Source organism: Talpa europaea, assembly GCF_964194135.1.
Source record: "Talpa europaea genome assembly, chromosome: 11".
In the NCBI taxonomy this organism is placed as follows: domain Eukaryota; kingdom Metazoa; phylum Chordata; class Mammalia; order Eulipotyphla; family Talpidae; genus Talpa; species Talpa europaea.
The window spans coordinates 68,817,765-68,839,539 of NC_140078.1; the positions used below are offsets into that span (position 1 = coordinate 68,817,765).

The window sequence follows — 21,775 nt, forward strand, 5'->3', positions numbered from 1 at the left end:
GGGGACGCCCTTCCAGACTAGGTGCCCGAATCCTAGGTGCAACCGAGCAGTGGAGACGTCCCCCTCGCTTGTCTGCCTCTGTTCCGAAGGCCAGGACTGAATCGGGGGACGCCGCGATTCGGGGCCTGCGCCCCCGACGGCCAGTTCAGGTTCGTGGGACGCTGCGTCCTGACTCTGTGCCCCCGTTAGTTGGGAAAGGAGCCGACTTAGTCATGGGGTCTGCAAATTCCAAGCCAAATTCTGGCCACTCCACTGGGATGCCTTCTCTCAAACCTCGGTCCGTTGGGACTAAGGCCACATAACGCCCTAAGCGTGTCGTCTTTTACTGCAACAGATAATGCCCTAAGCGTCTGGTCTTTCACTGCAACACTACGTGGCCTCAGTATCAATTGGACAATGGCTCCCACTGGCCCAAACATGGCACTTTTGACTTCTCGGTCCTTACAGACCTAAACAATTCTGTCACGGCAATGGAAAATGGTCAGAGATCCTTAGGGCTAGGCTGTCTTTCTCTTGCGCTCCGCCCCTTCCCTCCCTCCTGAAAACCTGCTGTACTTTCTAAGTCTCGAGACTCCTCTCTCTCTTTGCCCTCTGCAGACCCCTCTTCTGCATTCTCTAATCCTCTAAATTCTCAGTCTTCACCTCCTCCAGCTCCCAATCCAGCCCCTCCCCCCCTTTCTTTTCACCTCCCAGCTGCCACACCTTCTCCCTGCTGATCCTCTTCTTCCTCCCCGCAGGTAAGTGGGTGGGACTGAAGGAAGAGTTAGAGTCCATGTTCCTTTCTCTGTCTGATCTCTCCCAACTTGAAAAGCGTATATTGGGCCTCCCCGGTGGCGCAGCGGTTGAGCGCTGGGTTGCGAAGCTGCCCGCAGCCTCTGCAGCGCCGGTTCGATCCCCGGCTGCTCCCCGGCCACCGGAGGAGGGTCCCACATGGCGCGCAGACCTCTCCTGCCGCCCGCTGCTCCCCTCAGCACTGTACTTCGGTCCTTCTGCCTGCTCTGCTCCCCGCTCTGGCTCTGGTGAATTCTCTCACCCTCCCGCGCTTCTGACTGTACCCAGTGCATGTATAAACAAAACAAACAAATAAATAAATAAAATAAAACATGCCTCTATTAAAAAAAAAAAAAAGCGTATTGGCTCTTTCACAAACTATCCCACTACCTACACCTAAATTTCATTATCTTACCCAAGCCTATGACCATACATGTCATAATTACATGTTATCTTCTCTTCCACCCTGACCTCTGACCTGTCCCCTAGCTGGTCTCCAACCGGCAGCGCCTAAACCTATAAACTTTCATAAGCTCACAAAGATTACCCTGTCTTCCTCAAAAAACCCTCCTGACTTCCAAAGGCTGAAGACAGTCCTCAAACCCCTATCCGGGATCTGCTGAACATGGCCTTTACAGTATTTAACAACCGGGAGGAATGGGACAGGGCAGAGAGGGAACTCCGCAGTTGCCAGAAGGCTGAGCTTCAAGCTCAGGCCCCAGTAGCTGCCTTGAGACCGCCAGGCCCTGCTCCTCCAACGACCGCAGCGCCTGCTGCCCGACAGAGGACGACAATGGGCCCCATGGGCCCCAACCAACCGACCGCCGCCAAAGCCTGCTTCAAATGTGGCCAAGAACACTGGTCCAGACAATGCCCCAACCCCTGCCCTCCGCCAGGACCGTGCCTCATCTGCAACGTCCAGGGTCACTGGAAAAGTGACTGTCCCTCCACGCCTGGCTGTGGTGGGCCAGTCCTTCCAGTCCCTGCAACTCTTGCCACCGGCGGTCTGGGGTTTGGCGGCTGAGGACTGAAGAGGCCCAGACTTATCAACTCCGATAACATTTGAGGAGCCCAGGGTAACGGTCAAGGTAGCAGGTAAGTCCATCTCCTTTCTGGTTGACACAGGGTCTACCTTCTCTGTCCTCCCCTCCTAATCCGGTCAAGTTTATCCTTCTCAGGCCTCGGTTACGGGTGTTGACAGCCTTCCTTCTCGGCTCAGGACCACTGGTCTGCTCTTTCCTAGTCATGCCTTCTTGCCCCACACCACTCCTGGGTCGCGACCTCCTGACCAAACTCAGGGCTACTCTCTCATGGTTCCAACACCCTAGCACTGCTCTCATCCTCCCACGACTCCAAACATCTCCTAATCCTTCTCAGGACTCCCCGCTGTCTCCTTCCACTGTCAACCCCCTGTTCTGTAATATCTCTATCCTGATTGTTGCCACCCATTCGCCTTAAGGATCCCTCTTCTTTTCCCTCTCGCTCCCAGTTCCCAATTTCCCTCATACACCGTCAGGGTCTCAAACCCATCAGCCAACGACTCCTGGGAAAGGGACTCCTTACTCCTATCAACTCGCCCTGTAATACTCCCATTCTCTCCATTAAAAAGCCTGATGGTTCTTATCCCTTAGTTCAAGACCTTCGCCTTATTAACGAAGTGGTGGTGCCTAGCCATCCTGTAGTGCCAAACCCCTACATCCTTCTATTTCATATACCGTCTCCTACCACACACTTCTCTGTACTTCACCTCAAAGGTATTATTTTTTTACCATCCCTCTGGATCCTCAATGTTACTTACTATTCGCTTTTACTTGGGAAAATCCGGACACACACCTCCCAGCAACTGGCCTGGACAGTCCTGCCTTAGGGTTCCCGGGACAACCCTCATCTGTTTGGTCAGGCATTAGCCAGTGATCTCTCAACATGTCATACTCCACCCAGCACTCTCCTCCAGTGTGTTGCTGACCTCCTCCTCTGCCGTCCTTCTCTGCCACTGTCTCAGCAACACACTGCACAACTCCTCAGCTTCCTGTGCTCCAAAGAATACTGTCTCCCCATCCAAAGCTCAACTTTCAGTTCCCATAGTCATCTATCTGGGTCTTTGACTAACTCCTTCCTCCAAACAGCTGACAGTGGACCACAAACAGGCCATCCGGGACCTTCCCTCCCCTAAATCGACAAAACAAATCCTTTCTTTCTTAGGTTTGGTTGGACTTTTCCGTCATTGGATCCCTAATTTTGCTTTCCCAGCCACGCCACTGCACAATGCAGCAAAAGCCTCCCTGAAGGACCTCTCCAATCCCCCGGAGAGTCTGCAGGGTCACACATATCCTTCTGAAGACACCTGTCCTTACCCTTCCTGATCCAGAAAAGCCTTTGCTCCTGTTCACAGCCGAACGTCGGGGTATGGTGGCAGGTGTCCTTTCCCAGCCTCTGGGCCTAGCTCTGCATCCTGTCGCTTATCTCTCCAAGCATATGTATTCCACTGTCAGGGGCTGGCAACCCTGCCTTAGAGCCCTGCCGGCGACAGCTCTACTCACCCGGGAATCCCTCAAACTTACTCTGGAAAGACCCACCCAAGTACATTCCTCGCACTGCCTTCAGGCGCTCCTGTCTCCCCGCTTGCTCTCCACTCTCACTCCTTCCCATTTACAGGATTTCCATGTGCTCTTTATTGAAAATCCCCTGGTGAGTCTCACTCAGTCTAATTCTCTCAACCCAGCCACTCTCCTGCCTGTCTCTGGCCACCTTCTGCCATTCATTCATGTCCTAAAATCCTGGAAGAAATGCAAACCTCCAAACTGATTCTCCTTTGTCAGATGCCTCCTGTGTTTGTAGACTGGCAGCTCTTGAAAAGGTGCGCGAGGTCAGCGGAGGGCTGCCTAGGCCACTGTTACCATTGATCAGGTAATCGACACAGAAAAACTGCCCAGAAGAACCACCTCCCAAAAGACAAAACTCATAGCACTTAACCAGGGACCTTACCCTCAGCAAACATAAGAAAGTCAACATCTATATAAATTCAAAATATGCCTGCCTTTTTGCTCACAGTCATGCTGCGATTTGGCAGGAAAGGGGGTTCCTTTCCACCAAGGGGTCCCCCATCATGAATGCTAACTTATCCTTAAGCTTTTAATAGCCTTGCAGCTTCCAACTGAAGTCGCCATGATCCACTGAAAGGACACCAACTGACAATTCTTACGTTACCACAGGGAAAAACAAGGCGGATGCAAGGGTTTTCGCTCTCACAACTGACTCTGCTGCAGACCCTTCCCCTATTCTCTATCAGTCCCCTCCATCACTCCGACTTAGGAGCCTAATGAGCGCCAATTCCTGAGTCTTCTCTTCTTCCACCCCTCCTTGAGTGCAAAAGTCTAACAAATATGTTCCCGTCGTCAAACCTATGCTCGCATGTCACCTCAAAGGGGAGTTCGCCTACCCTCTTTTGCAGCTCACCAACTGCGTGGACACCTACCTGGACATGATTGACCTCTCCCTACTCAGCCAACTGCTCCGGGAACACGCAGACCGGTACTTACCCAGTCCTGCCTCGGATCTCGACCTCCTCAACCAACCTTCCCTACCACTGCATCCAGGAGACCAAGTCCTGCTCAAATCGCTTCAGCCAAAGCCACTGCAGCCTCGGTGGACCAGCCCACACACGGTTATTCTCACCACGCCTACAGCGGTAACACTTCTGGGATACCCCTCCTGGCACCATCTATCACGGGTCAAACGTGCCCCTGAAGACAAACAGTATGTATGTTATAACCTGGCTCCTACTAGGATGTGCATTTCTTGTCAAAATCTCCCCTAGCTCAGTGTCCTGGGTATGGAAATTCAAAGTTAGGGAGACCTTTGTCTCAGAATCCACTGAGACCACCCACTAGGTGGGTACTGCGGAGTGCCCACAGGCCAGATGCACAGCACCTATCACTCTCACCCTAACTCTTTCATCGATTAATAACCCTATAAATACCTTGTTTTGTTTCTTTACCATCAAACCTTAGATCACTGCAAAAATACCTATGGAGAATATGGGGGGTGCCCTTACCAGTCATGCACAGTGCACCTTCCAGACAAAGGCCAAATGTTCTCTCTGGTCCGTCATAATACGGGCTTCAATATGAATCAAGTTAGCTATGCTATTTCAGATCCTTGGGACCAACGTTGGGTACAGGGAAACTTTTTCTGGTGCAATGGCTCTCTCTCTCAGTGTATTAATTCTGCTACTCCAGGCCCACGTACTCTCTCGTGGTCCCACAGTTAACTCTGTCCAGATGGTCTGAGCTAGGTTAGTTATTCTTACCACATCGGACTAAGAGGGCAGCCTTTCTTCCAATCATGGTTGTAATCAGCCTGGCATCATCGATAGCAGCTGCAAGTATGGCAGGTGGGGCCCTGGAACACAGCCTGATTTCTGCCCAGAAATTTTATAAAAAGATACCTCCTTAGAAAAAACCTGTGTGTCTTTAGCATCATTACACAGACAGCTCACCTCCCTGGCACAGGTCACTCTCCAAAACCGGCGGGCTCTGGACTTGTTAACAGCTAATAAAGGGGGTACCTGCTTGTTTCTCTGGAAATAATGTTACTATATCAACAAATCGGGCATTGTAGAACAAAATGTAGAAGTCTTAATAAAAATACCCAAAGACATGGAATGGAAAACCGGGGATTCCAACTCTCCGCTGACATGGTTTCAAAATCCTATAGTGTTATGGCTCCTCCCACTCTTGGGGCCAATACTAATAATAACCTTATTTTTTCTTTTCGCTCCTTGCCTCCTAAAATTCATACAGGCTCGCATTCGGGAAATGTCTCCTACCACCTTTAACCAACACCTTCTCCACCCATATTCTCGCATCCCTGCAGAAGACCCTCATAACCAGGCCTGAGCCACCCCCTTAGTCTTCGCCCCTTTTCAGCAGGAAGTAGCCAAAGAAAGAACCGTTGTCCCTTTTCCTATCAACAAAAGGCTGGTATGAAAGGTCCATGCAGGAGGCCGAAATGCAGGAGCCAACCAGGAAGCCCACCTGGGGGGCAGAAATGCGGATACCTGCCTGGAGGACTCAGACAATGAGCCTCCCCCCTCCCCCTTCGAGTCTCCTCTCAGACAAAGAACCTCTACCTGCCCTACAAACTTTTCCCACCATACGCCCAGGGCGCAATAAACTTTCCCTCCCTTTGAGAAATGTAGCCTGGCTCTCCTTTTCTTTACCGTGCTGAACCTTTCAAGGAGAGGTCTGCTGCACCATGTGGGTAGCTCCCTGGCCGGGTATCAAACTCAGGCTGCAACGGTGATAATGCTGAGACTTTACTCCTAGGACACCAGGGAGGCTTGACTCTTTATATCATTAATTACATGGTCACTGCCTGCCACCCCAAGAAACTACAGTTTCTGCTGAGTGGACCCACAGCTCAGCACAGCCTTTTTGACAGTGGACACGTTGGGGACCTTCTGCAGTTCCTACTTTGTCCACTAGATGACACAAGATGCCCATGGCTGGGCCCATTGATGAGAGAACTCAAGGGCACCGTTGGGGTCTGTTTCCTACCTGCAGCCAGCAAGCAGAAGCCTTTGCAGAAAATCTTTAACCCCCTTTCGCATGGGGAAACTGAGGCTCAGAAAAGGAGAGGAACTGAGGAACTTCTTGATGCCACACAACACGTTAAGAGTAGCGTTCTGGCTCCCAGTCCTTGCATGGCTGTTTTTCCTGCAGTGTGGAGTTGGCTGCCCCCACCCCCCACATCCTGCTCCAGTAAATCCAGCCCCCTGCATAGTCCCAGCTGAGATCCCTGGGGTGAACTGGCAGCTAAGGAGTCCTTGGGCTTCCTGCCCACAGCTGGTGGCCACATGCTGAGTGAGGGGCTGGTCTGCTCAATCTCCAGCCAGACATTGGCCCCTGGCCTGGGCTATGTGCCCAAACATCTCCCCAGGGAGACAGAGGCACAGGGGTTCCACCCCTATGGGGGTGTAGAACATAACCACATCATGGCAACCCCTGCACAAGCACCCCTCACCAGATGTATAGAGCCTGTTACACCCAAAGTGTCTGGTCCTGGCCCTGGAAGAGACTGAGACCCAGAGAGGGAAGGACCTTGGTCAAGGTTCTCCAAGAGATCAGAGGCAGAGTGGGCAGAGGCCTGTCACTGGCATCCCTCAGTAACCCCTCACCCACTCCCAGGCAAACCTCCCTTCACCCACCCCAGGAGGAGACAAGAAGATCTATGTGTTGGGGAGGTGGGGACAGGGAATCAGGGTTCCAAATGCCTCGGTCCTTCTCCATCCTTCCAGGGATGAGATGGGGAGACAGGGTCCCTCTAGGAGTCCCAGATACAGAAGGGACAGGGTTAATCAGAACCTCTTCAGAGCCTGATGTGTGGCATGGACCCAGTCCTTCCCTCTCTGATGCCCCCCAAGTGTCCTGATCATCATCTAAAGACTCAGGCGGGTCCCTTGGGAAGGCCTAACCCGCAGGAGTTTCTGGAATCCTGGTGCTCCAATCTCAGTTCAAGGTTGAAGTCTTCTTAGTACACAGATTACACCAATTCTGAGTCCAGGGGCCTGGGGTAGGGGCAGTGACAGTCCTGTGGGGTAGGGTTGGAGGTAAGAGATGAGAGACAGGACTGCTGTGGGCTAGGGGGCATGGTGAGGTCCCTCGCTTCCCTGGATGCAACCTTTCAGCCTTAATCCCCTTGTCCCTCTTCTGTAGCTCTCCTGTTTCCTAAATCAGAGCTCAAGGCAGGGGCAGTGGTGGTGTAAGACCCCCCTTCCACCTTCTCTCTGGAGGGATCGTAGGGGCCTGGGGGCGGAGGGGTATCTTGGGAAGAACCTAACACATGCAGGGGACGCTCTGGACCCTGAGTCTGGTACAACTGGAGGGCTGAGGGAAGCAGGGCAATGTGGGGGGGGGGGTTCCTTGGCACTGGGGCAGATCCTGTTCCCTTCCCCTATGAGTTGGGATGGGGCCTGGACGCCAGAGAGGGACAAACCTGGGTGGAGACTGGGCATTCATCTCCAGCCATTCTCAGATCTGCAAAGTATGGCTAATCCTCAAGCCCCTGTCCCTAGCATGGAACCACTCAGGCTAGAATAGCTCTCCCCAAGCAACCTGAGCCTACCAGAGTTGCTGGGGACCCAGGCCAGGGCTTCAGGGGTCTGAATCCACCTGGTATCAGAGACCTGGACCCTTAGTGAGTTTATGGAGCTCTCTCTAAGGGGCACTGCAAGAGCAGGGAGCAAGCAGAACCCAGCCAGACCCCCACCCAGCCGCACCATCTTCTGGCCTCTGACCCCGGACAGCCCTTCCAGGCTATCTCCTCTCCCCCACCCCACCCCCGCCCCCTTCCCGTGGAGCCTGGGGACTTGGATTGGAGTTCATCTCTGTGGAAATCACCCACTCCAGTTGGGAAGGAGTGTCCCCAGCGGGACACTCTCTGACACGGAGCCATCAACCCGACCCACCAAGGTGGAGGGAGAGGCTACAGGTGGATCTCCAGGGCCCTAGTGCTGTCCAGTCCCCTCCCTCTTCCTCCCCCCTCTTCCTGGCCCAGGGCGGGGTGGAGCCGCAGCCTTATAAGTGGCTGGCCCAGCGGCAAAGGAGCAAACTACAACCAGCAGTGGGACTGGAGGGTGGCTCCGCTGGCAGCTGGCAGAGTGGTGCCCTAGGCTCCCCAGCATGGGCCCCTCGGCCTGGGCCATCTGCTGTCTCCTAGGGGGCCTCCTGATCCAAGGGGGGCACCCCAGCCCCGGCCCCAGCCCCAGCCCCAGCGTGCCCCGCCTGCGGCTCTCCTACCGAGGTAGGGCAGTGAGTGCCTTGTTCTTGTGCATGTTCCTGGGAGCCCTGGGCCCTGAGACACCCCCAGCTAGGGGTCCCAGTCAGGGGGATACGGTCACTCCCTGCGCAACCCGTGGGAAGGACTTTGCGGTGATTCCTTGGCATGGTGCTCTGCCAGTTTGCCGCCAGAGGCTGGAGCTGGCCGGGGGAGGGGGGCAGGTCTGGGAGACAAGGCTGGGGTGGAGGTGGGAGAGACAGACTCTCAGGGGCTAAGCCTGCTGCTAGGGCTGCTGAGAACGGGAGTCAGATGAGACACATCCGGAGCTCAGTGGAGATGGGCAGAGAGAGATGTGGAGGGCAGAGAGCGGGGCTGGAGGATCTGGGTGCTGATGGGGGCTGTGCCCAGGGCAGGCAGTAGGGGAGCAGGGCACAGCCTCTCCCCCACCTCCCTTCCCCACAGGGATTCCTTACCCTGTCCCCACTTCTTTACCTTCATCTGCCTCACGCAGCCCACTTCCCTCTCCATCCCAAAGAGGATTCTAGCCCCCCTCTTTGCCCACTCTGGCCCAGGAGGTTCCTCTGATCATCTAACCTGACATGTTGTGCTGCTGCTGGCACAGCCTCCTCTGCATGTGTGGAGACTTTTCAAAGGAAACCATCCTGGGATGTGGGCTCTCAACAGACTCCTCAGGGAAACCAGAGGACTGACCACCTTCCTCTGGTAACCCCAGTCTGAGGATCCTGGCCTGCTCTGGAGAGTCTGAGTGGGGAGACATGGTTCAAATTGGGAGAATCTTAGTGGGGGGACTCCTAGGGAGACTGTGATCCTGTCCTGGGAGCTTTGTTTTTGGGGAGAATTTAGGCTACAAGAAAAAATCCAAATAAGGCAAGCCCCCTCTGTCAGCCCTGGAGGGCTTCCTGGAAGAAGGTGTGGATAAGTTTGGGATGGAGTGGTTACTGTGCCCAAGATGACCCTTGGGCAGGCATAGGGTACTCAGTCTTCCTAAGGGTCCCCCTTCCCACCATATCCTGCTGCCTGACCCTTTGCTCATCCATCACTTCTACCTCCTTAACCAACCCCCAAGTCCCAGGATCCTAGACTCCTGGGACATCATCCCACCCCCATCCCTGGGGCCTGAGTGGGTAGCTATGGAGAAGAAAACCCTCTTAGCCACACCCCTGGACTAGAGCCTGGAGCTCCGCTGGCCATACCCGGCCTTGCCCGTACTCAAGCCTTTGCCCAATGCCCCTCTGCTGGGAACTCTCTCCTCTGTCTGCCTGCCACCTGTCCTGTGCAGTCAGCTTTGCAAGCTGCTCAAAGTTACCCACTCTTCCTCCAGGCTCCCCTGACACTTTGCCCAGCTGGCTGCCATAATATCTGCCAGCGGAGCCATTTTCCCTGGAGGGCAAGAGGGGACAGTGGGAAGTAGATGTGAACTGAAAGATCATGGAGTTAAGGAATGTGGGGGCTGGAGGCAGGCCCCTGGGTGGCTGGGCTAGTTGGGGCAGGGAGGGGGGAGGGTGAAGAGGGGTAGGGGTGGTGGTGCCACTCAGAGCCTCCTGTTGTACCCACCCCCAGGATCCACTTCCCTAAAGTTCTCCAGCAGCCTTGTGAATGGAAACATTTTCCAGATATGAGTGTGTGTGTGTGTGTGTGTGAAGGCATAGCTGAGACCCCCCACCGACAAACTAGCTGGGGATGTGGGCTGACCAGAAGGCCCTGGCCCCTCCCTTGCTTCTTTGTAGACCTCCTATCTGCCAACCGCTCTGCCATCTTTCTGGGTCCCCGGGGCTCCCTGGACCTTCGAGCCATGTTCCTGGATGAGTACCGAGACCGCCTCTTTTTGGGGGGCCGTGACTCTCTCTACTCTCTGCGACTGGACCAGGCATGGCCAGATCCCAGGGAGGTGAGTGGGACTGACCAGGGAGAGGGACTGTATGAAAGCTCAGTCCCTCAGAATGGGAGGTTGGATGGGGAAACTGAGGTTGTGAGGTCAGGGATCAGCTAGCTGTGTTTTAGGTCCTGTGGCCGCCACAGCCAGGACAGAGGGAGGAGTGTGTTCGAAAAGGAAGAGATCCTTTGGTGAGTGTTGTTAGGAGTGACTGCCCCCCAACCCTGGCCAACACTCAGGCCCTGACCCCCAGGGTAGCCTGTGACCACACTCCCATGCCTGTTTGGGAAGGGGGTTGGGGTGTGGGGAACATTTGGAGCAGATCTCCAGGACTCTTGAAGGTCTGTGAAGAATGTCACCCCCATCCTGCTCCAGAACTGATCAGCCAGACAGGGCTGAACCTTGGCTGGTGGAGATGCTATGTGTCCTTCCATCCCTTCCACCCACTCTCCCCCTAGACGGAGTGCGCCAACTTCGTGCGGGTGCTGCAGCCCCACAACCGGACCCACCTGCTGGCATGTGGCACTGGGGCCTTCCAGCCTACCTGTGCCCTCATCACAGTAGGGCACCGTGGGGAGGTGAGCCTGGGGAGAAAGTGCCGTTTCCTCCCAGCAGCCTGAACGCTCCCCATTGAGCCTGCATCAGGATGGAGGGTCAGGGGCTTGAAAGGCGCCTTTGTGCCAGGGAGCAGACCCCCCTGGGAGGCCCTGAAGGAGAGGGCCTTCCACCCACCCCTGACTCCCCAACTGCACGCAAAGGTCACTGCCCGGATGTAGGGGCTGGGCTGCTCTCCGGGTGACACTCCTCTCCCCTTCTCCTCCCCAGCATGTGCTCCACCTGGAGCCCAGCAGTGTGGAAGGCGGGCGGGGACGGTGCCCACACGAGCCCAACCGACCCTTCGCCAGCACCTTTGTAGGTGGGTGACGCTCAGGCTGAGGCAAGCCCAGGAGGGTGCGGCTGACCCAACCCACTGGGAGAGGATGGGGCCCAGCTGCAGGGCCTGACCCCCCTCCCCTGACTCTGCCCCACCCCCACCCCAGGCGGGGAGCTATACACAGGCCTCACTGCCGACTTCCTGGGGCGAGAGGCCATGATCTTCCGGAGTGGGGGTCCCCGGCCTGCCTTGCGATCCGACTCTGACCAGAACCTCCTGCACGGTGAGCCCAGGAGTCTGCTGAGGGCGAGCCTGGTGGGGAGGCAGGAGCGCTGACGCCAGAGTGGGGGCCGGAGGGGGTCCCATGCCCACTCTCTGCTCCTAGGACTCCAGTCTTCAGTGGGGCCCCTGCATTTCTTCCTCTCATCCCTGGGTTCAGGCTCCTGGCCTCCTTTGTCAGGCCCCTCTCCTAATTTCACTCTCTCACCCCCAGATCCCCAGTTTGTGATGGCTGCCCGGATCCCTGACAACTCGGATCAGGACGATGACAAGGTGTACTTCTTCTTCTCGGAGACTATCCCCTCACCCGGTGGAGGCCCAGGTCATGTCACCGTCAGCCGCGTGGGCCGTGTCTGCATGGTGAGAGCAGTGAAGGGGCCGTGACGTTCAATTTCTCGCCATATCTTCCCTTCCTTGACTCACCCCCAAGTGCAGCAGTAGGGAAACTGAGGCAAGGGTGTGAAGCTGAAGCTGAGGCCTCTCCCTGAAGGGTGTGGGTAGGGGGACAGGAGAAGAGGCCCAAGGCTGACTGTGGGTCTCCACCTCCCAGAATGACGTGGGTGGACAGCGGGTGCTGGTGAACAAGTGGAGCACCTTTCTCAAGGCCAGGCTGGTCTGCTCCGTGCCCGGCCCTGGTGGTGCCGAGACTCACTTTGACCAGTTAGGTAAGGGAACAGACGGGGCAGGCCTGAGTGTGGGAGTAGGGAGGGCCAGAATCAGTGAGTAGGAGGTGTTGGCTGTGGCTTTCTCTCTCCCAGAGGATGTGTTCCTGCTGTGGCCTAAGGCAGGGAAGAGCCTTGAAGTGTATGCTCTGTTCAGCACAGTCAGGTAGGCACACTGGCCTCCCCTCGCCCGCACCCTGGCCCTGTACCCTGTTGAGCCGCTGCCTCATGTTCTGACCTCACCGTGGGTCCCCGTGTTTGCCCCTGACCCGGAGACTCCATGGCTGTATTCTCTGTCTCCGCTTGCTTTTGCCTTGGTGCCCTTATCTTTTGGTGTCTGTTGACCACAGGTACTGTCACTCTGTCCTGCCCATGGAGCAATGCTGCCCCCTTCCTACCTATAACAGTCACCCTGGCCTGATTGTCCCTGTTCGCCCTTGGCAGTGCCGTGTTCCAAGGCTTTGCGGTCTGCGTGTACCACATGGAAGACATCTGGGAGGTCTTCAAGGGGCCCTTTGCCCACCAAGATGGTCCCCAGCACCAATGGGGGCCCTATGGGGGGAAGGTGCCCTTCCCACGTCCTGGTGTGGTGAGTATCTGCCAGGGACCAGGCCAGGGAGGAGGAGGCCGATGCCAGGAGGGACCCCCACCCTCGACAGCCTTGTGTGTGCATGCAGCCCCCTGGCAGCGCTGAGCTGAGGCTCCACAGGGGCTGGGTGGGGTGAGGATGGGGCAGAGCTCTCCTGTATTGAGAGTAGTCCCTCTGAGGTTGGGGTCCCTTTGGGGTTGTCCAAGCAGTGGGGCATGGAAGCAGGAGGGTGCTGAGATCCCAGGATGCTTCAGGTGTTCCTTTGCTGCTGCCCTCAGTGCCCCAGCAAGATGACCGCACAACCAGGCAGACCCTTTGGCAACACCAAGGACTACCCGGATGAGGTGCTGCAGTTTGCCCGAGCCCACCCACTCATGTTTAGGCCTGTGCAGCCTCGGGGGGGCCGCCCTGTCCTGGTCAAAACCCACCTAACCCAGCAGCTGCAACAGATAGTGGTAGACCGAGTGGAGGCAGAAGACGGGACATACGACGTCATTTTTCTTGGAACTGGTGGGTGCGCTGAGCAGGATGGCTAGACTGGGAGGTGTGCAGGGGCCCAAGCTACCCCTTCCTCTCCCACTGATCCCTCCTTTCCCCCACAGACTCAGGCTCCGTGCTCAAGGTCATTGCCCTCCAGGTCGAGGGCTCAGCTGAGCCAGAGGAGGTGGTTCTGGAGGAGCTCCAGGTGTTTAAGGTGAACAGGGGCACCCCTCCAGTCCATGTCTGGGTATAGGCCTACGGGGCCTATAGGTCTACGGGGAAGCAGGAGCACAGCACAGAAGGGAAATGGGATGGGTGGGCCTGCCTTTGCCGAACCTGCAGTCAGTGGGAGGTAAAAGGTGCCATTCACTGCACAGAGGTCTTGCTGATGCTCCTGAATGTGGGATATGCAGCCTGTGAGCTAAAAATTGGGGGGAGAGGGGTGTCCAAGATGGATGATCAAGGTGAGAACCCCTTGTCAAAACTTTGCCAGGTTCACACTGCTGTGAGTGGGAAGCTGAGACCCCCAAGTCCCCAACAGGTTCTGTTTGGCCCTCTCTAGAGTCAGGCGGCAGGGGTGGTCATCTGTCATCTGTGTCTGGGGGACTGTTGTGCCTTCTGACAAGGATGGGTGATTGGGACAGCTGTTTCATTGCAGGGGAACAGGGCTGTGGAGGGGACACCAGAGCTCTGTGCTTTTAACTGAGCCTTCTGCTTGGAGACCAGCCAGGGCAACCCAATGTCTGGGAAAGACTGTTTAGCCTTAGTTGCCAAGGAGTGCGCTGGCCCAGGCTGGGAGATAGGTGGCTCCCAGTGGGGGGCTGGAGGAGGCTGAAAGTAGGGCTGCGGGGGAGACTGTCCCCCAATGCACCCTTCCTGAGACTCTGCCCCTCCCCCAGGTGCCAACACCCATCACTGAAATGGAGATCTCCGTCAAAAGGGTAAGAGCAGCTGCCACCCCTTTCTATACCCCTTGCCTTCCCTTCACCACGGCTGCAGCCTCCTGCAGCGCTGTCGGTCACTGTCTGCCGGAAGCTGCTGTGTAAGCTGCAACTGCCCTGCTGGGCCCTGCAATGGTCGCTGTGAATCCAGGAGGGAGCTGAGATCCCAGGCATTAAATCAGCAGGCAGTGGGAGGCACTGACTAAGTGAGGCTGTGTTCGGGATCAGGGGGACCCACTAAGGCCGGTTTCTGAAGGGAGGCAAAAATGTTCTTGAAAAGAAAAATCCAGGGGGTGAGGGGCGGGAGGGGAGGGATTGGGGTCAGAATGGGGGGGGGTTGCAATTGTATGGGGAATATAAAAATAAAATTTATTATTTAAAAAAAAAAGGTAGTTTTAAGTAGGAGTGACTTCAGAATAATATTTTAGCAGTATTATGTCCAATAAATTGAAGGCAAGTTCCAAGGTTAATGAGGAGATTAGTCAGAAGGCAGATAGAATAATCCAAGCAAAAGTGTGTGGACTCAGTGGGTGACCCATTCCCAGTGGGTGACCTGCCAGAGAATATGAGAGGAAGTGGGAGATGAAAGAGCAAAACATGTAGACGAGGAGTTAAATTCTAGACAGTTAAAATCAAGGCAGCTGTGTGTCACACTAGTAGATAGTTGGATAAGTGGATCCAAAATTCAGAAGAGAGGTTCTTGCCTTAAAAATGAAGAATTGTTATGTGTTTTTTTTAACCACAATAAAAATTAAGTTAAAAAAAAAAGAAAAATCCAAATTTTTAATCAAACAGGGGAGTCACTTTTTAGAGGCCTGCTATATGTCCTTTTGCAAGTGGCAAGTTTATCTGTTCCAGTTTATCTTTGGGCAAATCCCAACTTTTGTGCTAGGATTGTATAAAGCAGTGTGAACCTCTAAGGTCAGAGGTGAATGAAAATAAAGGCAATTGGGGTAGAGGGCAAAGGTCCGCAGCAGGGAGGACAGGGAAAAGACCTGGGTTTGCCCCATCCCCTCATGGGATCTGCTGTATAGTAGGTGGGTGACAAGAACTTTTGGTTTCTAAGAAGGCACTGAGGGGTCCTGGAAAACTGCTTGTAAAAGGCAGGGGTCTCAGGAAACCCCAGGGTACTGACAGCGTAGCTGCTTCTGGGGAACCAAGCTCACTCAGGTCGTTTATGTCTCTCTCAGCAAATGCTTTATGTGGGTTCAAGGCTGGGTGTGGCCCGGCTGCAGCTGCACCAGTGTGAGACTTATGGCAGTGCCTGTGCAGAGTGCTGTCTGGCGCGGGACCCATACTGTGCCTGGGATGGCTCCTCCTGTACCCGCTACCGGCCTGGCACCAGCAAGCGCCGGTTTCGCCGGCAGGACATCCGGCATGGCAACCCTGCACTGCAGTGCCTGGGTCAGAGCCAGGAAGGTGAGTGCCGGCAGCCCTGGGGCTGCCTGGGGTCTCACAAAGCCACTACTCACCCTGTGGCCTGAGCTTGACCTCTGTGAAATGTGGTCTCAGCCTGGTCCTGTTGTAACATAGGGTCCTCAGTCTCTCCAGCTGTGCAGCCCCTGTCAGAATATGGGTGTTAGGCCTTTGGACAGGCTGACTGCTTGGTCTGTCATAGTAGTCAGGATTCCTGGAAGTCAATTGGTGGCCCTGGGGTCCTTGCGTTCCTGAGCTGAGCCAACCTCTGCCTCCCTCCAGGGCTAGTGGCGACCAGCAAGGTCTACGGCACGGAACACAACAGCACCTTCCTTGAGTGCCTGCCCAAGTCTCCCCAGGCTGCCGTGCTCTGGTTCTTACAGAGGCCAGGGAAGGTGGGGCCCGACCAGGTGAGCCAGGACCCCTGCCTCCTGCACATGACCTGAGGGCACACCTCTCCCTCAACCCCAAAGCCTGAGCTCCAGGAAAGGGCTTTGGGCTCTAGGGGTGCACCTGCCAAGATCAGCCAGAGAAAGGCGTGTGTCAGACCCCTGGGAAGCCTAGAAGGTGGTACCCTGTTCCTGCCATCTGGGAACACCCAGCCAGATGTGTGCTGGAACTCTTCCAGTGACAGGGAAACTACTACGCCCAGCAATGAGCTGAGTTCTGCGGGTGCGGCAGACATGGAAGAGTGGGACGGGGTCTAGCTGGTCAGCAAGTTTCCTGTGCTGGTACACGACTTGTTCTTTCTTTCTTTTTTTTTTTTTTAATTATTTCAGTTCATTTGCTTATTTATTTTTGTGTGTGTGGGGGGGACCCTTGTTGGTGGCCGGGGAATGAACCGGCGCTGCAGAGGCTATAGGCAGCCTCGCAGCCCAGCGCTCAACTGCTGTGCCACCAGAGGAGGCCCTACACGACTGGTTCTTGAAGGAATCTCTTCCCCAGGGTTCTTGATCCTCCTCTGCCCCATCCTGGATCCCTAGCCACTGGATGCTGGCCCTTGCACCCCCCACCCACCCCACACACTGCCTGGCCTCACACTTCTTCCCTGGAGTCCAGCTGTCTGCCCAGACCCTTTCCTCCCCATCCGGAAAGGTCTGTCAACCCCAGAGATGGTTTCAGTCTGGGGCCTGAGGTTGGGTATGGGTGGGGCAGGGTGAGGAACCAGTCTCGAGTCGCTCCCACAGCCAGGGAAGGGGATGATTATGGGGGGGGCTCTCCTTTCAGCTTGGGAACTGGGGGAGGCCAGCCTTAGGCCAGCTGTTGGGCTGGGCACTGAGAAGACGCCTCCAGGGGGCCAGGGCAGGGGAGCAAGGAGATGGAGTTACAGAACACTAACCGCCCGAGCAGAGCAACCTCAACAGACAGATATGCAGACTAAAGCCCAGAGAGGTTCTGGGCCAGAGACTGGCCTGGAACAAACCAGCACGCCCTTCTTCTATACTGTGATGGGCGCTCAGCTCACTCCTGGCTTGGGACAGTGGGCCCTGCGCTGTCGGGGGAGTGGATAATGCAGACCAAGATAGGTGTATGCGTAGTAGCGGGAAGTTCTAACATTGGGACTGGGGATAAAGCACCCCCACAGCCAGTAAAAGCCCCTAAATTACCCTCTTACGTCCTCTGCTCCCTGGGAATGTGTGTCAGGGCCCCCCAAGGTCAAGACAGGTGCCCCAGAACTATGATTAGGGTAAAAATCAATTAGTCAGATCTTTTAAGAGTCCACTTTGCAGGCCTCTCCTGGATTATGGGAAGGTGAGAAGCTTCGTGCAATCAGCTCACAATCTCAAGGCTACTGACCCACTTCTGGGAAGGAGAGGACAGATCAGGGCAAGTGCCCATGCACTGGGCATGAGATGGCAAATTTGGAAAAGCAGGGGCCAGAGGAGTTGCTGGTACTTGCCCTGCTCTGTGTCCCACTCACACCCTCCCATGTGCCCGGCAGGTGAAGACAGACGAGCGAGTTGTGCAGACAGAGCAAGGGCTGCTGTTCCGAAGACTCAGCCGCCTCGATGCGGGCACCTACATCTGCACGACGCTTGAGCATGGCTTCTCCCGGACGGTGGTCCACCTGGCTCTGGAGGTGATTGCGGCCACCCAGCTCCACAGTCTGTTTCCCCGCCAGCCTCGGCCAGAGGAGACCCCAGCGCAGGGAGGACTGTCCTCTAGCCCACCCAAGGCATGGTATAAGGACATCCTGCAGCTCATTGGCTTCGCCAACCTGCCCCGGGTGGATGAGTACTGTGAACGTGTATGGTGTTCCTCTCGGAGCCGCGGCAAACAGGCCAAGGGCAAGAGCTGGGCAGGGCTGGAGCTGGGCAAAAAAGTGAAAAGCCGGGTGCAGGTCGAGCGCAATCGGACACCCCGGGAGGTGGAGGCCACATAGAAGAGGGTGGAGCCACTTGGCCCCACAGCAACCCCCAGTGTCTCCCACCTACCCAGTTAGAGCAGAGGGGGCCAACATGTCTGGTTATATCTTAGAGATGGGCGTCTCTGCCCCCCCCCAGCAGGCTGCCACAGAAAAGATGGGGGGCTTGATGGAGGGGTCCTGTGCCGGAGGTCTGTTCCTGTCCCTCTCTGCACTCTCAGTCCCAGGCTGGTGCCAGCACCCTCTAGCCTGCTGGTAACCCGGTGGGACTGCTATTTGTTCTCAGAGATGGCCCCCAGAACACATTTCCGCTTGTGCCCACAGGGAGAGGGCTGGGTGGTTCTTTCCCATTTTGCAGAACAATGGCCATTCTGAGTGGCCCTCAGAGTGGGTGTGTGGGTGTGTCTGGGGTGGTGTCTGGGCAGGGAGCCTTCAGACAGCCAGGGGAAGGTGAAGTGGCCTCTAAGCACCCATTAAGAAGACCTACCCCGACTGACTCAGGTGCTAAGAGGGTAGAACAGCAAGACACCCCTGCCCCTGCCCTATGCCTGCCTCATCTCCTGGTGGTTCCCTCACACTGCCTCCTACTCTTCTGCAACTCAGAATCACTCACAGAAGCACAGACTGCTAGAGCTGCTTGGGATCTGGAGGTGGTTTGGGCCTCACTCCTCCTTTATAAAACAAAAAGGAGGGCCTCGGAGCCTGACTTCCCTTCCCCAGGCCAGCTTTCCTGGGATGCCCATACCTCCTGATGTGTTGCCCCTTCTCCCCATCATAATCTCCATGCTGATGGGCATGGAGAGGGTGGGTTCTAGGAGAATGTCACTCCACAGAGATGGGGAGAGGGAAGCTAGACTTGGCAATGCAAAGGCCCCCAGCCTGGGAAGGTGGGAGGGTGGTAACTGAGAACCAGAAGCAGTTGTGGGCAGGCCAAGGGCAGGCTTTACTCAGGCACAGAGGCTTATGAGGCTTTTGAGATGGAGAGCATGTGGGAGGACTAGGATGGGCTGTGGGGCCAGTAGCAGGCATCTCAAGCACTCAAGATGGCTTCAATTAGCTCAGGAGCCACAGAGAAAGTCAGATGTTTTCCACCTTGGAATTTGGTTCCTCCTAAATAAGGGTTGGTCATGTCCAATTTATGAAACCTTTATGAAGCCTTCTCTTTTAAGGGGAAAAAAAGGTCTAAGTTCTGTTGCTTTGGGGACTGAGGCTAAGATGGCCAGGTGCATTCTGTCTGGCACATAGGGAGGTGCCTTTGCCATCGGCAGTAATGTGTTTCTTGGGCTGGGGAGCACAAAGGGGGAGGGGGAGAAAGAGAACTAAATGAAAGCTGTTCCCAGCCTGCATATGAACAAGTCAGTCACACACAAAACCAACAGGAAGGAGACAAGTGTATCAGGCTTGAGATTCCAGCCCCTCCCCATTTAAAAAAAAAAAAAAAAGAAGGGAAAAACAAAAAGCAAGATAGGGCTACTTGCCCCATTGAACTCACACCCAGATTGCCTATGTTATCTGTCCCTTCCCTGCCCCCCAAAGAGCTGTGATCTGCAAGAGGCCCTCTTCTCCCCCTTTGAGCAGTAAGTCAATTCGAAGCACTGATATCACCCTGACAGCACTTTCGATGGCCTCTGGCCAGGGGTTGCTGTGCCTGGGGTGTCGGCAGGGAAAAGCAGAGAAGACAAGGACTGCAAGGCAGAGGCTGGAACAGAAACGGAGGGGAGACAGAGAGTAGGAAGAGAGCGCAAGCCCCCATGCCAGAACTGCAGCTGCCTCTGCCCTCTAGGTCAGGAAGCCGGGAAGAAACAACCAGGCCGGCAGAGGCCTTTAGGTTGGTCCTAAGTATGGCTGGCTCCAGGCAGGCTCCTCTGGGGAAATTGGGGAGGAGAAGGAACTGAAAATCCTGTACACCTGTACTTGGAAAATTAAGAACAGCTTCTACCAACCACCCCTAACCACTCTTGTCCCCATGGTACTATGTGTCATTAATTCTTGGGAATGCCTCTATGTGTGAGTTCTATTTTTGTATTCTTAAATTGAGATGGGCCTTGTGGTTTTGCTGTCTTCATAGCACACTTCTCCTAATTACTGTTGTTACTTTCATTGTCATGACTGTCTCAGTTCTGGTGAGGCTAGTGCAGGGGTCTACCACAGTCTACAAGGAAAGGGATGAAGTTCATATTTACATCACATAATTATATCATTATTGTATCTGTGTATTTTTTACTAAATTGAAGGAGACCATCTGTGTGAGCTGATGATGAAGAACTTTCCCTTTCCATTCCAGGAAGGAGGCCACCCTGGGTGGTGTTTTCTAGAGGGGAGGGAGATAGGTATCAGGGGAAGGAAGGAGTCAGAGGCCTTTGTCTATGAAGCTGAGATTGCTTATTAAATTAGGAAAACCCTGCCCGGAAGACTTCTGAGCCTGACCTTCTGAGAACTTCAGGAGGATCTTGTGCAAGGGAAAAGTGCTGGCAAAGGGCAGCTGGGCATGTAGGCAGCCCTGAACTTTTTTTCAGAGTAACACTTGACTTTTGTCACAGCAATACTTGGCCTGGTGCCTGTTTTCATCCCAAGCCACATACCAACATATATTAAGGCCGCTGTGTTCTTGTCTGAGAGATGGGAGCTGTGCTGTGGGGGCTGCAACTTCTGGGGAGGAGAGGAAGCCCTGGGAGTCTGGCCTCCTGGGTATGCTGCAGAAGGCACTGCTGACTGTAGCTCCCACTCCCCTGGTGACATCATGTCCCAGAAAGAGCAGACTCCACTGGTGCTGGAGGAACATGAGGAAAAGGCAGGAGTGTTTTAAAGATGGAAGAGACATCATCCCACCGCCCCACGGAGACTAGCCTGTTGCTTGTATGGGTTCCTCAGCCCATGTTGTGGAGGAGGTGGGCTTAACAGAACAGGTCCATCACCGGTTCCCTCTTGCAGCCCAGGCTCTGGGGCAAGCCCATACTTTTGTCCACTGTGCCTGCAACAAACACCCAGGCCTGACAACACCTGGACCCCAGATGCTTTGTCTCAAGGCACCATCACCAGTGACTGAGAAGCCTCATGAGCATACCCACTGGGCACAGTGGGAAGGCTGTGGGGATGCAGCCTCCCTCATGCATAATACCTCTGCAGACCCCTCAGGGGTGGACATATCCTGACCCCCACATCCCCTCCTATCTCCCCTCTTGAACCCTATTTCTTGCCTCAGCAATTTCACTCTATCTTCCTCTCCCACCTTTTCCTTTAGGTCTCTTTGGGCCTCTTTCTTAATTTCTCAAGTTTAAAATTGGAAAGGGGCTTTGAGTAAGAAATCAGTCAAGCGTTTTCCAAAAGGTGTCCTGTGGAGAAATTGTTTCAGGAAATGTCCCGTCACAATGGTCTAATAGATAAGGGGATTTTTGCCCCTTTTGTCCCCTTGGAGCAGTGCGCTGCCTGCTTGCACATCCTGTGAGAAATCCCTGGGAAGTCTACAGTGATCGCTCGTCTATTTGAATGCCTACTATGTGCTATATAAATCTCCCAAGAGCTTGGACCTCTACCCCTCTCTGCCCCAGGAGTAGTGAACATCTCACGTTTCTAATGTTTTGAAGAGTATACTTTGGGAAAATACTGATCTGATTAATCCCTCCCCTTAACACATGAGATTAATGTATTAATCTCTGCCTTCGAAACCTGTTAGCTTCAGAGGCATGACCTCCCAGATGGAACAGCCACATCTTGGCTTTCTAGGG

The 21,775-nt window shown here is 55.0% G+C and overlaps 1 protein-coding gene across 1 annotated transcript; it reads left to right on the forward strand.

Annotated features, from left to right (window-relative positions):
* Positions 1–8,453: 8,453 nt before the first annotated feature.
* SEMA3G (semaphorin 3G) lies at positions 8,454–18,068 on the forward strand (the record flags this gene model as incomplete). Its single annotated transcript, XM_084247681.1, has 16 exons — positions 8,454–8,574; positions 10,299–10,459; positions 10,573–10,635; positions 10,903–11,022; positions 11,270–11,360; positions 11,485–11,601; positions 11,812–11,957; positions 12,148–12,262; positions 12,356–12,425; positions 12,704–12,848; positions 13,127–13,358; positions 13,451–13,542; positions 14,228–14,269; positions 15,460–15,688; positions 15,968–16,095; positions 17,628–18,068. The coding sequence occupies 16 exons, from the start codon at positions 8,454–8,456 to the stop codon at positions 18,066–18,068; spliced, it is 2,313 nt and encodes a 770-aa protein (XP_084103807.1).
* Positions 18,069–21,775: the final 3,707 nt, after the last annotated feature.